We start from the raw sequence: 18,400 nt of genomic DNA, 5'->3' as shown, positions 1-18,400 counted from the left end.
AAGCAGCATGAGCATCATCTTTGCATTGGTTTTCCTTGTCTTGCAAATCCCATGGAGTGACACCAAGGGGTCCTGATAGATGCTACTCACACAGTTGGTTTGCCTCATAGCTCCAGAATATTCATCTTGGGGAATTCATTCTTTTATGGCAAGCAGTAAGCAAGCCTGTTCAGTATATTCAGAGGAGACATTATCTTATTCCTGAGGATTGCATGCTACAAACAACTCTGAGAAATGGCTTCTTTCAGTAACTGTCAAGGCCTTGTATTCTTGGCATACCCAGAAAAATATGTAGGAATATGATACATTGATGGACAGCCTTCCAACACCCATAGCACAGTAGCCTCTATAGACATGTGTAAAACAAGCAAATTAATGTTAATTAATAATTATGTCGATAATTATTAATAATAATAATGTTAATTAGTAAAGTAGCCTCTATAGGCATGTGTAAAACAAGCAAATTAATATGGACATCCTTCCAGCACCCATAGCACAGTAGCCTCTATAGACGTGTAAAACAACCAAATTAATGTTCTAAGGAATCTGTAAATTACAGTCAGCATGAGGAGATTCTTTTTTTTTTTTAATATTTTATTTATTTATTTATTTTTTTTAATTTTTTTATTTTAATAAACATATAATGTATTTTTATCCCCAGGGGTACAGGTCTGTGAATCGTCTGGTTTACACATTTCACAGCACTCATCATAGCCCATACCCTCCCCAATGTCCATTTCCCCACCACCCTCTCCCGTCCCCCTTCCCCCCCGCAACCCTCAGTCTGTTTCTTGAGATTGAGTCTTTTATGGTTTGTCTCCCTCCCAATCCCATCTTTTCATTTTTTCTTTTCCTACCTCCCCCCAAACCCCCCCACCTTGCGTCTCCACTTCCTCATATCAAAGAGATCATATGATAGTTATATTTCTCCGATTGACTTATTTCGCTAAGCATGATACCCTCTAGTTCCATCCACGTCGTCGCAAATGGCAAGATTTCATGTCTTTTGATGGCTGCATAGTATTCCATTGTGTATATATTACCACATCTTCTTTATCCATTCATCTGTTGATGGACATCTAGGCGCTTTCCACAGTTTGGCTATTGTGGACATTGCTGCTATAAACATTCGGGTGCACGTGCCCCTTCGGAGCACCACGTTTGTATCTTTAGGATACATACCCAGGAGTGCAATTGCTGGGTCATAGGTTAGCTCTATTTTCAGTTTTTTGAGGAACCTCCACACTGTTTTCCAGAGTGGTTGCACCAGCTTGAGGAGATTCTTGATGTCCTCTACTTAAAGTTTCAAATATTCTCTCTGCCAACAGGCACCTTCACAAATAAGTATGGGTATATGAACATCCTTTGGAGGGACTGTAGAACCATTTTGCAAAGGAGAAAAAAGATAGATGGATTAAGCAGAGTGTTATTTACTGAACACTGATTACTGTATTTTATTTCCCCATGGCCTATTCTCAGTTGATGAGTGAGACAAAGGACCTTTTCTTAAGCATATTACTATTCTATATTATACCAGAAATTCATGTGCCTCAGGGACAGACATATCTTTTGGAAAGAATACTACTGAAATGGATGAATCCTATTCATTCATCTTTTTATGATAATTATTTGAATCCTAGCAATACTTAGCAGTCAGTGGCTTCAATAAGTAGAAGGCCTAATGAAGGAGAAAGAATTCTGTTCATATGAGTTAGACATTCCTTTTCACCACTCACCTGCTCTTCCACCGTAAATGATAATTTATTATTTTTTGGTGTCTGCAGAAAGTGCTGTGGTTGCCTGTTAAGCGCAAAGAAAGTGAGTATCAAAGTCTCTGTGTTTAGCTTTTGGCTCTGCTAGTCAGTGACTTTTGGCAACTCAGTATCACTTGATATTTGAGTAGTAAAGATTCTCTAGAATCAAGTAAGGTATTATGATGAAAGTCTTTTCTAAACTGTAAACATTACACAAATATTTAATTACCAAGAATTATGCACACTAGAGCTTTTCTCTATTCGAGGAGACTGAAGCTGTATTCTCTTTCAATGCTAAGGGCATAATATAGCTTCTAATCTGAACAATTTTGATCATCCTATACCTATGTTTAGAAGGTTTAATTAAAAAAGAAAACTTAAGAAAAAAAGCTACCATTTCAGTCTCTTGGAAGCTCTGCTCATGTGGTTCACATTGTTATTTAACCATGTTGATAAATTCAAAATCTTTTATTCAGCATTAAGTCTATAAGGGTGGATTTGCTTTTATTTTTTTTATTATTGATAAGAGTAGTGATAATATTGGCAAATATAGGAATGGATGGCTAAAGGGGGAAATCCTTGGTTTTATATGGTAAAGCATACTTGGAATAAGGTATAGAAGAAGTTGAAAAGAGGTGGAAAATATTTGCAGAGTGATATCTGTGCATGTATGTATATTTGTGTGTGCACAATACAAATGGTAATCAAAACTCATTTTCGTCCTTTAGCTTCTTGAAAATGTTATAATTGCTATGAAAACATAATGAAAGAGATGGCACTATAACTCATTACTTTTTTTTTTTTAAACACATGTTAGGGTTATGTCCTCCTGTTGACTTATTGACAGTAGTTTCCAAAAAATATCCTTGTCTTTTTACTACCTACTTTCTGTCTGCTTTAATTAACCATTCTAATGGTTGATTGGCAATGATGGAAGTTGCCAGAGAATCATAAAATATTTCAGCTGGAAGTGACTTTAAGGGTCATATACTATAACAGATAAGAAAGTAAAATCCATGGAATTTAAATATCTTTTTTTTAAAGATTTTATTTATTTATTTGACAGAGAGAGAGAGAGATCGCAGGTAGGCAGAGAGACAGGCAGAGAGAGAGAGAGGGTGAAGCAGGCCCCCTGCTGAGCAGAGAGCTCGATGTGGGACTCGATCCCAGGACCCCAAGATCGTGACCTGAGCTGAAGGCAGAGGTTTAACCCACTGAGCAACCCAGGCACCCCGAATTTAAACATCTTTAAGGGTACAGATTTGTATGGTGGTTTAGATTCTTATGACCATTCCTCCTCTTCTTACTATAATGTAGCAGTGCTCATAAACTCTTAGGTGTTATCTTAGCGTTTTCAAAGTATTTTAAAGCAATAACATCTCGTTCTCTTTCTAGGTAGTTATTAGGAGTAAAAGTGGAGAGATCTTGTATCGTATTTCACCATGGGCGAAGTATGTGACTCGTGAAGGTGATAATGTGAATTATGATTGGATACACTGGGATCCAGAACACCCATATAAAGTGAGAACAACAAATCTTTAAATAAATGCTTGTTCCAATATTTCTAGGAAAATTAATTTTTACTTTTATAAATTGTATAGTAATGTTCAACCTCTTTCTTCACTGCCAGTTTTATATTTTTACATCATAGTATACCCAGTATACTATACATATATCAGAGTCCATCATCTGTAACCAATAAAATGTAGACGTGAGTTCTTGTTTTATCTTGTGCTTCTGAGGTTAGGAAGGAGATAGAAATCTCTACATAGTGACCTGAAAGGGATACTGCTTTTTTTTTAGTCACAATTTCTGATTCATCGCAGATTCTTCAGTGATGTGATACTTCTCATTGTCATTGGTTTGAAGCAGAATCAGTGTCCTTAGGAACAAGGGATAGGGAAGATACCTCATGAATGTATTATTTCGAGTTATTTTTAAGGCCGTATTATTGTCAAGGTTTATATGTATCTTTGAACTCATTTTTTTGTCTTCTACATTATTGGAGCTTGTTGATAAATGCTTTGCCTTTAATAATTACGTGTACATTTTAAGCTCTTGTGTTTTCTCTAAGATTCAATGATAAGGCATAAGCCATTTCATGATTGCTCTTGTAAAACAGATCCATTAACATGATCCTAAAAAGGAATTTCTTTTCAAGAGAAAATTTAATGGATGTAGCCAAATGCCTTTTATATGCGAAAGCAGTTCCAAACTATTTGAGTTGATTCACCATTTCATTTAACATGCTTAATCAGTTAGTATCATACCTGTATTTCTGATCTAATTTAATTTTATATTCTGTAGTTTAAGCATTCCAAACCAAAGAAGCCAAGAGGTCTAAGAATTTATGAATCTCATGTGGGAATTTCTTCCTATGAAGGAAAAATAGCTTCTTATAAACATTTTACATGCAATGTACTACCAAGAATCAAAGACCTTGGTAAGTAATAATTGTGATTTTTATTCAGATAAAATTTTAATGAGTCTGTTCTCTTATTAGAAAAGCTAATTACAAGTGTCTCTTTTTTTGTGTTAAGAGATTAAATATGTAATAGAAATGCATTTTATTTTAGGCTTCTCAAATTGCCCTGTAATAGTGATAGCATAGAAAAGAGAAATGGAATAAGATAGAGCATAAGAATTCAAGATATTATTCCAATTTCAATTTTAAGTAATGTGAACTGATGGCTTCCAAATTGTAGATAAATATGTAAGCATAATTACTTTTCTACAGGAGAGAACTTTTACCAATTTAAGTGGCCATTGATTATAGCCTGTTCGTTTTAGTCTGTTAGGGAAAAAAAAATCTTACTTTTTTTAAGGTTACTGGAACTCATTTTGTATTGAAGTATATACATATATCTCTGGTCTGAATGACTTATTTGACAAATATTTATGGTGCATCTTTTTTCTAAGACACACTGTTCTAGATATTTTTATGTTGGACTGTAATGACACAGATCCTTGTCTTCATGGGACCTGTGGAATTATTGATTCAGAATGCTTTAAATTTTTTTTTCTTTTTATTGGTAATGCTTTTTTATCATTTCACAGCATATTAGCACCTGCTCCAACAGCTAGGAAGGAAGATAAAGTACATTTAATTATTCTGCTTCTGGTAGGCAGTCCAAACATTGGCTAGACAAAAGGTTTGCAACTTACTGTTAAAGTTCTTAGTTATACATGGATCTTAATTGTCTGTGATGGTGAGGTCAGATTTCAGAAACCAAAATTAATTAAATATATGGAGAATTTAATATTAATTATATTTATTAGGTATTACATTTAAATTGAACATATTTGAGATGTTCTGCCACTTCATACTGTAATACATTGTTTATGACCCAGATCTTGCAGAAGGTTTGACAGAACAAGGATTCTCTTGTTCATTGTTGTGTTTCAGTTGAATAGTTCAGAACTCTGAACATAAATGAATCTAAGAATGAGTAATGCCATAAAATTAATAATCAAAACCATAAATTGGTGCTTGATCATAAGAACAGTATTTATTTCATAATAGAGAAATAAACTACAAACTCTATTTTGTTGAAATATGTAATTGATTTATGTTTTCTGAGCAGGAGTTTATGTACATATTTCTATCATGATAGAAATGTGATGGAGTTAGATTGTTTTTATAATGAAAAAGCCAACAGCAGATTATGAACCATAGTTTATGCTGTTCTTTAAACATGAATCTATAAATCTGAATGTGACTTTGCAATTGTTCCAATATTAATCCATTGCTGGAATATGTACACAAGAAGCTATACTGACATGAACTAGACTTTGAGAACAGAGTATTTTCTATGTATGTTACAGAAATGTAATTTTCAAAGTAGTCAAATCATATTTGAAAGTTTTACCAAATTTTACCAAATTTGAAGGAAAAAATGCTTTCTTAGTTATTTTTTTAAAAGGTCAAAGTTTCTTCTTTATTTGCTTATATTAAAAACATATTGGTAGCCTGGGTGGCTCAGTGGGTTAGGCCTCTGCCTTTGGCTCAGGTCCTGATCTCAGTGTCCTGGGATCGAGCCCCACATCGGGTTCTCTGCTTGGTGGGGAACCTGCTTCTCCCTCTCTCTCTCTGCCTGCCTCTCTGCCTACTTATGATCTCTGTCAAATAAATAAATAAAATATTTTAAAAAAAACATATTGGTAAATGCTTTATGTGTGCCCATGTGTGCATACATACAACTTTGCAGTACTTGATTAGGTATTGAAATTGCAGAAAGTAGAAGAATTAATGCTGGCTTTGTAAAAGCTACCTTGTGGAAGAATGAATTTACTGGTATATCTTATGTTTTGTGATAGAAGTAATTGAAATACAAAGAAAAAGGTATAATAAAAAGTTTATGGCATGCAACTGGTTACTTTTATTTAGCTTTCATAATCTTCACTATGAATATTACAAGTGCAACTGAAGTTTAGCATATGTAGATTGCCATCTTTAATATTCTAAAGTCAAATTAAGAGTGTATTTGCATATCATTTATTACTCGTTAAAATGAAGACATTTCAAATAGCTAGTTAGAGTACAACTCTCAAGAACTAACTGTCCGATTTTGTGTTAGAAGGTCAGACAAGCAAAAGATGTTGAAGTAGTAGAACTTTTCAAAGTGATCAAATCATTTATATGTAAATGATCATATGTAAAATTTAATGTCTTCAGAACAAGGATGCTGGGTTTATTTATTTTTTCATTTCTTTTTTTTTTTCTTAATGTTGCTTTTAATCTCTGTGTGACCTTTGCTTGTATAGGTTACAACTGCATTCAGATGATGGCAATTATGGAGCATGCTTACTATGCCAGTTTTGGTTACCAGATCACGAGCTTCTTTGCAGCTTCAAGGTAGAATGAAACTCCCAATTACAACCATTTTTACTTGAGAAAAAAAAATGAATTTTTACCTTCTATATGATGTTGTTTTGTAACCAAATTTAGAGTAAACAGAGATTGTTTTTTATTTACTGAGATCATAGACTCTCTTCCCATCAAGCCTTAGAGGCTGGCGGTGATTCAGCACTGCTTTTCATGAAATGATTTCTGATGAAGAATATCCAATTAACCTGTTGAAATTGTCATGCATTTGGAGGCCCAAGACTTACTTAGAAAATCATGTCTCATGGAAATCATTATTGCCAGAGCTCACGTCCTTTTCTAAAAAGAGATTGGTTATGTAGGAATATGACTGAGAAGGCTTTTAGTAGGACATACTACTGCAGAAAGATCCTTTCCAGGCTAAAATCCAAGGAATGTGACTCTCTGGGCAGAAAGACACCAAGGAGTCCTACATAATTGAAGAAGTACTGAACTAAATGACTGCAAGTTGAATAAGTCCAACATTGTCTCCACCTCATGGAACTCACACTGTTGTGGCATATAATGTTAATCCAGTAATCATATGTGTTGATTTTTACCCATGATAAAAGCAAAGAAGAAAATGACAGAGTGCTAGAAGAGCCTAGAATGAGGGATCTAATCAGTTTAGATTAGATCTGAACTGATGTTGGAACTGAGATCTAGAACATAATTAAGAGTGAACTGGGAGGAGGGGTAAAGCGGGAGTAGGAGATAGCATTCCAGGCATAGAGAAAAGATACTGATCCTTTTATCTGTTTCTCTTTATAGTCATTCCCCTTGAATAAATTACCTATATTTACAATCTCTAAATCTTTCATTTCTCTTCTTTCTTGAACTCATTCTAAGTAGGCTCTTCACCTCTTCATTGAAGTTGCTCTTGTCAAGTGTACCGATGACCTCCACACTGTTAAGTCCCCTGATCAGTTATTAACTTACTTGAACTGTCAGCAGCGTTTGGCACAATTAGTTACTTGAAACTTGTTAGGACATTTTTCTTTCCTTGGTTTTCAGGAAAACTATTATCCTCCTGTTTGGGTTTTTCCTATCTCTCTTGCTGCTTTTTCTTTCTTTCTTTCTTTCTTTCTTTTTTTTTTTTTTTTAATTTCCTTTGCTTTTTCTGACCACTAAATATTGGACCTCCAGGGTTTAGCCCTTGGTTCCATTCTGTTCTGTTTGTGTATGACATATATTGGGGGGTCTCATCAAATGTCATCCACTCTTCTGGTTTAAATACACTTTCCACTGTACTGGACTCCTCCCTTTTTGTCCATTCCTATACTTCATCGATCATAAAACCTAACCACCTTGTAACTTCAAAATGTTTCCCAAATCTGGCTTCTTCAACTGCCCCTACCCTGGTCAAGGTTGCCATTATCTATAACCTGGATTATTTCAGTAGTCTTTTGTTTTTTAATTCTTCTTGAAGATTTTATCTATTTATTTGACAGAGAGAGACAATGAGAGCAGGAACACAAGCAAGGGGTAGTGGGAGAGGGAAAGCAGGCTTCCTGCCAAGCTAGGAGCCCAGTGCAGGGCTTGATCCTAGGACCCTGGGATCATGACCTCAGCGAAAGGCAGACACTTAACAACCGAGCCACCCAGGCACCCTCAGTGGCTTTTTAACCAGTTACTGTTTTCTCTTGTTCTCCTACCCGTTCCCTAGCCTTCTCTCCCTCCATACACGTGTCTGGTCACCACTTTAAAATAAAAGATCATGTCACTCTCTTGCTCGGAACCTTCTAGTGATTCCTGTCTCTTTCAGGTTAAGTCAAAGGTCTTTTATTTTGGGCCATAAGACCTCCTGTGATCTGGGTCTTGGCTGACTCTCTGGGCTCATCCCCTTATTGATCATTCCACTCTGGCCACACTAGCCTATTTGCTTTCCTTTCAAGTGTTCCTACCTTTTTCCCCAGTGCCCTTTCTTTCTAAACATTCTGTCTTTTAGATATTCACATGCCTTATTCCCTTCTTCTTTCAGTTGTTCATTTGAACATTGCGTTCTTCATGGAGCTTTCACTTGATAACCCTGTTTGAAATAGCGACCCGCCTTTTCTACCAGTGACTTGACTTCATTTTTCCTTAGCGAAGTTATTGCTATATGACATCCCCCTTGTTTTGCTTATTTATTTGTAGTCCTCCAAATAGAATGTAAATTCCATAAGGGCAATGATATTTATTTTGTTCACTGCTGAATCCCAGAGTATAGAAAATTTCATGACACATGGTAGATAGCTTAATAAGTATTTGTTGAAAAAACAAATGAATGAATGAAATTTTAAGGCTATTTATTCTCTGAACATGCTGCTCATTGAGTAGGAAAGAAAGCTGGATGGCTGCGATAGGGAGAGAAAGGGGTGAAGTGTCGTAAATCTAAAGTTATTAGAAGGAGCCAAATTAAGCAGTGCAGTAGGTTATGATAAGGCCCACAGTCTTCATCCTAAGGACAATGAAGTGCAAGTATGATTTTAAGTAAAGATGAAATGATCACATTTGCATTTTTTAAAGCTAGGTCTTACTGCTCAGTGGGTTGGCTACCAGGAGACCTGCTATGTACTAAGCACTGTGCTGTATCATGGGAAACCAGATGGTCACAGTCCCTGCACTCAAGTGAGGAAGTGAGACAATAAATAATCACAAGGGGGATTGGGTGATTACTTATTTAAAAGCAAAGTTGATGCTGTGGAAGGCCAGTATTGAGATTTTACATGGGTTAAGAAAAACCTTCCCTCTTAGGAGTGATTTGTTTTCTATTTCATACAGACAAGAAAATTGCTATTAACACAAACACATGTGCCTATGCCCATGTTTTCTGCTTGGGTAATGACAGACATGGCACAGTCTCTTGGCCTTCTGGCACCTGGGGTCATTCCAGTTTGGGAATAAGTAAGTGCACAAGGGATGGCTTCACTCAAGGCACAAAGGATATTCAAAGAAATACTCCAAGAGCCTCCAACCCCAAGCATACACATTCACGGGAATGGCCAAGTATATGAAGGGGGATGACAATGCTCTCCAGGCTAGGTAGGCATAGAGAAAGAAATCAGAAGCTGTGAGTATAGAGAAATGAAATTTACTGCTCTTACTCAAAATGTGAATTTTCTTTGGGATGTAAACCTACATCTAATAACTAGATTTAAATTATTATTGTGTTTTATTGAATGCATTTAAATTTTGTTTAATAGAAAATATTACCACTTTGAGTTATATCTTAGTAATATATCATATTGAATTTGCATATTTCATATTGAATTTGCATATTTAAAGTATCCAGTACTGTACTGGTAAGACAATTGATACACAATAAATGATTAATTGCTTGCTTTAAATATGAAATGATTTTGTTTTTGCTTCATTCTTTACGTTTAGCCGTTATGGAACTCCTGAGGAATTAAAAGAATTAGTTGACACGGCTCACTCAATGGGTATTACAGTCCTCTTAGATGTGGTACACAGCCATGCTTCAAAAAATTCAGAAGATGGATTGAACATGTTTGATGGGACAGATTCCTGTTACTTTCATTCTGGACCTAGAGGGAATCATGATCTTTGGGATAGTCGATTGTTTGCCTACTCCAAGTAAGTACATATCATATGGAAATGTCTTTGTTTAAAAAACATTTCAAGGAGTATTACTAAATTCATTGTGTGTATGTGGTCTTTCATTGGTATATAATATCTTATTTCGATTATTTAAATTTTTATAAGAAATCTTTAACACACTTACAGAATTTACCTTGTTTTGAATAGCACATGTATTTGTGGTAAGTTGCATTAAAAATCAGTTTTACCAGTCTTAGGTCACTTAAAATATATTAGTTACATCGCCATTTAAAAGGATTAAGGTGAACTTTTTTAATAGCTAAAAGGATACTTTATGAGGTTGAATTAACTATAGCAGATCCCCTTTTAATAGAAATATGCCCATTGTTTTAAGTAGGCAGTTTTTAAAAATTGTACTTCATCTTTTGCTGTCCTAATAATATTGCCATGTTTTTGATTACAGCTAAATTAATATAACTTCAATAACAACTAATATTTATTAGTATGTAATATGTCAGGGATGATGCTAAGTGTTTTAGATATATTAGCTACATACTTTATTTATTCTGCATAGGAACTCTACTTATACATGGTAAGTCCTGTTGTTACGACCACGTTACATAAAAGTAAACTAAGACTTAATGGGCTAAACCCATCTCTGACTTCTTTTGCCATTTATAGAAGGATGTTTTAGGTGATTAAATAGCACAATATGGCAAAAATATTTCAAAAAGTCAAAAATACTATCAGTTTGTAGTGAAATATAATGAAAGTAAAAATATAATGAAAACATGCTATTGGGAATATTAAAAGTAGCAGAGTATCAATGTATAACTAATTTTTTATAATATTTTTTAAAGAAATTTAATGAGTTTTGGTTGTTGCATTATACAGAAACATACATGTATCTGGAAAATGAGCAATATAGAAAAATGCTTTAGCAAGAACTCTGACAAAATTAAGATTTCTAATATTTTTTTAAGATTTTATTTATTTATTTGACAGACAGAGATCACAAGTAGGCAGAGAGGCAGGCAGAGAGAAAAAGGGGGAAGCAGGCTCCCTGCTGAGCAGACAGCCCAATGCGGGGCTGGATCCCAGGACCCTGGGACCGTGACCTGAGCTGAAGGCAGGGGCTTTAACCCACTGAGCCACCCAGGTGCCCCAAGATTTCTAATTTTTTAACATAAATTAGGTGACTTTCATGTGGAGGAAAGTGTTTTGCTTTGCTTTTTCCTGAATATTATACATTGTTTTATATTTCATAACCGTGTAGGAATCACTCAGGCCAGACGAAGCAGCATAACATATGAGAAAAGACAAGAGGTAGAAGCGGGTGGCAGGGTTCCAGGCCTAGTTTCATTCTGGAACAAATCGATTAATCATTCTGGTTCTCAGGTTTTTCATTATAAGAGGAGGCAGAGTTTGGGGGCTAATACAATTCCCTTTGTAAAGGTATTTTGTATTTGTGTCACCTTTTTGAACATTGCTTTTCCTACTACAGATTTATAACAAGTAAAAAGGCCTGAACCTGTGCTAATTCTGTGGTATAACTCCACTCTTGAGAAAATCTTGTAAACGTAGATTGTGAGCAAGTGATACAATTAATTGAACTCTCTGGTTCATATTTAGATGAGTAAGAGTTGACTCTATACTGTAGAACTGTGCCTTAAGAAAGACATACATTAAGTGATTAAACTTTTGTGTTATGACACAATTATTCAGTAGAACTGTGTTTTTTAATAAAAACTTTAAGTGGATGGATTTTTATGTTACAAATGATTATTTATTTTATTAAAATATTTATTATAATGTGTTTTTCTCTACCTCGAGCTCTCACAGTCCATTAAAAGTTATCCAATTTTCTAAAGAAAAGGGATTATACACAATTGTTTTAAGAAACATTTCTATTGTAGAAGCTAAGGCATATTTAACATTTTATTTAATACTTGTTTTCTTTTGTTATGGAATTAACTATTAATCTTTCTTAAGGGCTTGCTTTTGGCAAATAATATATAGAATGGTTGTTGGCTTTTTATTTTTAGTATGACTAATTTTTTGGTTGCATTATATCATATAGGCTTAGTCCTTTGTAAATACAGTTCCATTTGAAGTCCGTTTTATCATTCTATATGTTGTTCTATGTGATCTCTATATTTTCCAATTTAATAGGATCAGGTTTTTCTGTATCAGTTTATACTAATTAGTTATGACATCATTATATAATATAGATAAAACCCTACAAAGCCAAATTAAATAATTTAAATCACTAAATTTAAACAAATAATTTTTTAATACTTAGGTTTCTCAGTATATGAAATACTAAAGATTCTAGGACTCTGAATTATTTTCTCGATACTTCATGCAATTTATTAAAAGCTTTTTTCACAAAATTTATATTAACTTGATGAAACTTATCAGGCTTTTCTTTTGCATTTTCTTCTATTCTGATTAGTTATAGCATATGTAAAATATGTATATGTAAAATAACATTGTATGTTATATAAAATATGTAAAATAACATTGCTCTTTGCAGCTTGACAAACTAGCTCAAGATTTCATGACTTCAGATAGCAGTTGTTTATTTTGCTTCCAGATCTGTAATTTGGGCACAGCTCAGGAGGACAGCTCTTCCTCTCTTCATGTTGTGTCAGTTGGAGTGGCTCAGTTAAGGGGTGGAGCTTTCAGGATCCACTTTCAAGATGGTTCACTCACATGACTGACAGTTGGTGCTCGCTGTCATCTAGGAGCTCAGCCATGGCTGTGGGCCAGAGGGTCTCAACTCCTCTTCTTGGAGCCCACTTCACAGCCTACTTGGGCTTTCTGACAACACTGAACATACTAAATAACAGGACATAAAGGCTTCCATCTCTTATGGTCTAGGCCAAGAAAGTAACAGAGCATCATTTCTACTGTCAACTATTGGTCAAACAGTTACAATTTCAAGGACAGGGGATGTAAACCCTTTCATTCAAAGGCAGGAGCATTAAAGAATTTTTGTGCTATGTTTTTAAATCCCCACATCTTGGGGTGCCTGTGTGGCTCAGTTAGTTAAGCATCTGCCTTTGGCTTGGTCATGATCCCAGGATCCTGGGATGGAGCCCAGCGTCCAGCTTCCTTCTCAGTGAAGAGCCTGCTTCTCCCTCTCCCTCTGCCGGCCACTCTGCCTACTTGTGCTCTCTCTCTCTCTGTCAAGTAAATACATAAAATCTTTAGGAATAAATAAATAAATCCCTACATCTAACAAGTTTTGACTGAACACAATGAATATGCCATTTCACCAATTCAAAAAAATATTGAAATACCTGTCTATGAGGAAATACTTTTTTTTTTAAGCCATATTTCTGTGGTAGAGAGTTTTGTCTAAAATAAGCAAGTTTTGAAAAAATATGCTTTTCATTATAAAAGTAATGTCATTGTTGATAGAGAGTATAAAAAGGCACATGTTATTCAAAATAAAAAAATTATTATTCTTAATAAATATAAATAACATTCTTTGTACATGAGTGCATTTAATGAACATAAACTCATTAAACACGCAAATAACACATGAAAACCTAGCCTTCACTAATATTCTCCCCATAAAGTAGCTACTCTGCTTGTAATTTTGGGTTTGTTCCTTATCCAGATAAAGTCAGAAGCTACATATTTTAAAATGTAAGTTCTTTTCCAGCCCTTATCTTTGATTTGTTGATTAATATTATCCCCCATGGAAAAGTATATATAAAAATGGTACATGGTTTATGTAAGGCATAAGCCTCTTCTTTGAAAACTTGTAATAATTTTTGAAATTATTTTATTTACTGTTTGAAAAAATTAATCTTACATAGAATCAGCTTCTGTAAGATATGTTGCTGATGCTCATTTCATCCTATCTATATGTCACAACCTGTCACCGTTTATAATCTCTGATTCAAGTGCCATCATCAGAGTTATCAGAATTAAATCTCTCACTCTGAGTAATACCAGAGATCCTGACTGCGCTGTTTCATTACCTGCTATGAATAAATTTCCAATCAGGAGCTGCCCATGTTTTAATTTTCTGTCTACTCGGCTGAACTGCCTTCTAGCTCTGCTAAATTACTAATGACAGTTCATAACAGAGATTGGGTTGTCCTTACTTTAGTTGGTAAAGAGAACTTTCTGACAAATCTGTCACCTATAAGTTCCTGAAGTTTCTAGAGTTAAGAAATAATGGATACAATTTAGAGGTCTCAGTTTTAAATTCTGTTTTGCATATTCATCTGACACTATGTAAATGCACTTGATAAAATAACAAGACAACTGCAGATTTGTTGATCTTAAACAATTATTATGCCTTAACTATTGCTAAAGCTTCAAATGAGTACATTATCTTTGTTGACTATTTCTTTCAGAGATAAGATATTGAATGCCAAAGGTGGTAACATAGTAGAGCTAATGCTCATATTTTCCCTGAACCTTATTACATTTGGATACAGAGGTAATATAATTATATTCCATCAGCATGGGTCCATGGTGAAACAACTGTTAGGTAGGAAGATACTCTATTGTTATCTTGAGTTACTGGAGTTCCTTCTAGAAACAAAAGTAAATCCAGTTTGTTTTTTAAGATCATAATTGTGAATAGAATGAAATACTTCTTAGTACGGACACTAAAATAATTGGATTTTTAATCATGGTAGGCCTTTTCTATAAGTTTGAATGTGGAAGGAAATTCATGGGGGCCTTCCCTGTTTAGAGTGGATATCTTAAGAGGACTATGATATCATATGGGGTTTTTTTCTTTTTTTTTAGCTTGTCAATATAGCAAATTCCGTTTATTGATTTTTGAATGTTAGGCCAGTCTTGCATTCCTGGGATAAAGCCTCATAAACATAGTTGCTAATATTCTAAACAAAATTTTAGCATATTTATATATGACATTTTATCATGATCAAATCAGTTATTAATGATCAATCTTAACTTAAGGATTATTGTGCACTGATATATTAGCTAAGGAGTGTGTGGCACCATCATGATTAGCAAGATGTTTAAAAACTAAGCATCTAGGATGTGAATAGAAACTTCTAAAATTGTTATTTTAAAATCATGTAGTTCTTTGTGGTCTCTTAAAAGCAAAAACCAAAAAGCCATGTCATTGGGTGAAATAATTTCACTTTTTTCCTGCAGCAAAAATGACCATGGGGCCCCTGGGTGGCTCAGTCGGTTAAGTGTCTGACTCTTGATTTCATCCTAGGTCATGATCTCAGGGTCGTGAGATCGAGCCCCCAGTCAGGCTCTACCCTCAGGGTGGAGTCTGCTTAGGATTTTCTCTCTCTCCCTCTGCCCCTTCTACCCCTCCTCGCTGCCCTCCCCACCCTCCCCACCGTGACTCCCACATGCTTTCTTAAAAAAAAAAAAATGACCACACTAAAAAATAGATAATAGCAAAAATAGGACAGTAAAGGTAAATGTGTACAACTACTTTTGAAAATAGTTTGATATTATCTGGAAAACTTAAAGATTCATATGTCCTAGGATGTATTACAAGCCTTTATGCTTGGTTAACTCCTGAGCATATGCTTATCAGAAGTTTGGGGAAAAAACAGACTGAAAAGTCATTCCCTTCAGGGTACAGGTGATATTTTAAAAATTAACTTGAAGTAATGGTCTTTAAAGAAATTTCTACCATGGAGAAAACACTGGAGGAAAATACCAAGAAAAAATTTCCATCGTTGTGATTTTATTGCCACAATTTCAGTCATAAAATTTCTTTGCATACACATAAATCTTGGAGGTAGTATTTACCAAACTTTTAAGATGGTTTCAGTTTTAGGATATCTTAAGCCCATTGGTTATAAATATAAATGAATCCTCTTGTGGTTACTCAGCAAAACTAACCTAACTTCAGGGAAAACGGAAATATACAAGTCGGATTTCAGCAAAGATGGTAGATGATGGAAGGAGTTGAAAAAAATTTTATAATGTAATAATCATAGTCATTGATCTTCTCATTCATATCCATATATTTTAGTGAGCTGTTATGGCATTAAAATCACATATCAAAGTGACTTTTAACTTTAACCAGACCCTTAATTATTTTATCTTTATTTCAAAATTAGTTTTGGGACACCTCGGTGGCTCAGTCAGTTAAGCGTTTGTCTTCAGCTCAGGTCATAATCCTGGAGTTTCAGGATCAAGCCCCATATCGGGCTCCCTGCTCAGTAGGAGTTTGCTTCTCCCTCTGACCCTCCTTCCTCTCGTGCTTTCTCTCATCCACCCTCTCTCTCTCTTTCTCTAATAAATAAATCTTTAAAAAACTTTTTAAAAATTAAATAAAATTAGTTTCTTTGTGTGTATAAGTTAACAGTGCACTTAATGTATTACTAAAGGGTCACATATATACAGTTAATAAATAGGTATATAGGGAAGAATGTGTTGAAAAGTTTTCACTGATAGGGTACACAATCAAAAAAGTTTACAAATCACTGAATTAGACCATTTTTAGTTAGATTAAGGTTAACATCATAGACTTTTTAAAAATAAACTATTCTTAGGTTAAAATCATAGATTTTTTAAAAATAAACTACTTTTTCTGAATAATTCATTTTTTCTATTGACTTGTTTAACAAATGTTAAACACCTACCAAGTGTCATGTCTTCAGAGATGTGATATTTTCAATATATTTAAATGTAGGACAAACCCTAAAATATAATATATATTTTTAATTTCTTGGATAGATTTCCGAACATTTCGTATTTTTTAATTGAGGTAATACATCATCACTTTAAACAGACAAATATCTGTCCTATTTGCTTTATAAATTTATGAAAAGTAAAAAAGATGATTTTTGTAGAGCAAATGATCAATGATCAAAAGACAGTTTTGGAGATAGATTTAGCAAACAGCTAACCATTCCAAAGACAGACAATTAAAAACAGACAAATAATAGCCTATTCTTCATTAAGAATATTACAATCTCACAGTAAGATTGTTAGTAGTTTCAGTGAATGCTAGATATCCCATAAAAAGTCTTAATTGTTTTCTTCTTTCATAGTATTTTTTTCTTTTCTTTTTTGTATTTGTTATATAAGCCAGAGCCTTATTTCAGCTTGATTAAGGAAAATGACTAAATCTACAATTTCAAAGAAGGTAGAGTTAGATTCACAATTCAGATAGACTAATTCTCTTTTGTAAAAGAGATTAAGAAAGTTGCTGTATCAATCTAATCTGTCTGGATTTGAGTGTGAATAGTAGAAATATAACTTCGCTCACAGGGTTTATAAGATTATTCAGCCTAGCAGAAAGGTTTCTGTTGATGCAGAGTACAGCACAGGGGTGAGAATTTATAGTCTTTGTGTGAACTTTGTTCCTGTCATTATCTGCCCCGTTTATTCCCCTCAAGTCTAAAATTTAGGTGCACAGGGATATTGTGAAAATATCTTGAGTGTTTAGGTCTTACTCACCTGTAACACTCATTCTCAAATCCAAACCCACTCGAAAGTAGGACAGTTCTACTTGGTAATTTGCCTTAAATTTGAAAACACTGTGCATTGCTCTAATAGTAGCTTCTTTTTTTTTTTTTTAAGATTTTATTTATTCATTTGACACAAAGAGAGAGAGAGAGATCACAAGTAGGCAGAGAGGCAGGCAGAGAGAGAGGAGGAAGCAGGCTCCCCGCTGTGCAGAGAGCACGATGCGACGCTCGATCCTAGGACCCTGAGACCATGACCTGAGCCGAAGGCAGAGGCTTTAACCCACTGAGCCACCTAGGTGCCCCTAATAGTAGCTTCTTTAGGTTAAGACAGTGGTCCATGTTAGTGAAAATGGTCTGAAGGTCCCCATTCAATGATTATTCATTTAAGTGTGGAAATGACGTGGAGTCTATAAGAATAATAGCTGGTTTTGTTAATGACCTTTTTAAACAAGCAAGTAAAAAGTGGAAAAAAATCTATTTTCCATCTGTGGATAATAATTTCCATCTGCGGATGACTTGTTGAAGCGTGTCTGTTTTCTAGGGTATGGACTAGCAGTTTTGAAGTTACAAAGTAATATTTCATAGTTTCCTAGTGGAAAGATTTCCTTAACATTAAGGGGCAGATAAATAATCCATGTTGTACTGAGCCAATTATTTTCAGAAAATATGAGTATTTCATAATTTTGGAAGCACACATTTATTTATTTATTTATTTATTTTATTTTAAGATTTTACTTATTTATTTGACAGACAGAGATCACAAGTAGGCAGAGAGGCAGACAGAGAGAGAGGAGGAAGCA

General features: G+C 34.4%; 1 protein-coding gene across 1 annotated transcript in view; it reads left to right on the top strand.

Annotated features, from left to right (window-relative positions):
• Positions 1-18,400, top strand: part of GBE1 (1,4-alpha-glucan branching enzyme 1) — a 281,560-nt gene that overhangs the window by 132,919 nt on the left and 130,241 nt on the right. The window contains exons 4-7 of the mRNA XM_080808172.1: positions 3,150-3,275; positions 4,062-4,197; positions 6,519-6,609; positions 9,988-10,197. Of these exons, the coding sequence (XP_080664298.1) occupies positions 3,150-3,275; positions 4,062-4,197; positions 6,519-6,609; positions 9,988-10,197 (563 nt within the window). The remainder of the gene's footprint in view (positions 1-3,149; positions 3,276-4,061; positions 4,198-6,518; positions 6,610-9,987; positions 10,198-18,400) is intronic.

This window comes from Martes martes, assembly GCF_963455335.1.
Source record: "Martes martes genome assembly, chromosome: 1".
NCBI lineage: Eukaryota > Metazoa > Chordata > Mammalia > Carnivora > Mustelidae > Martes > Martes martes.
Note: the sequence above shows the minus strand (reverse complement) of the source record. Positions and strands in the feature narration are given on the sequence as shown.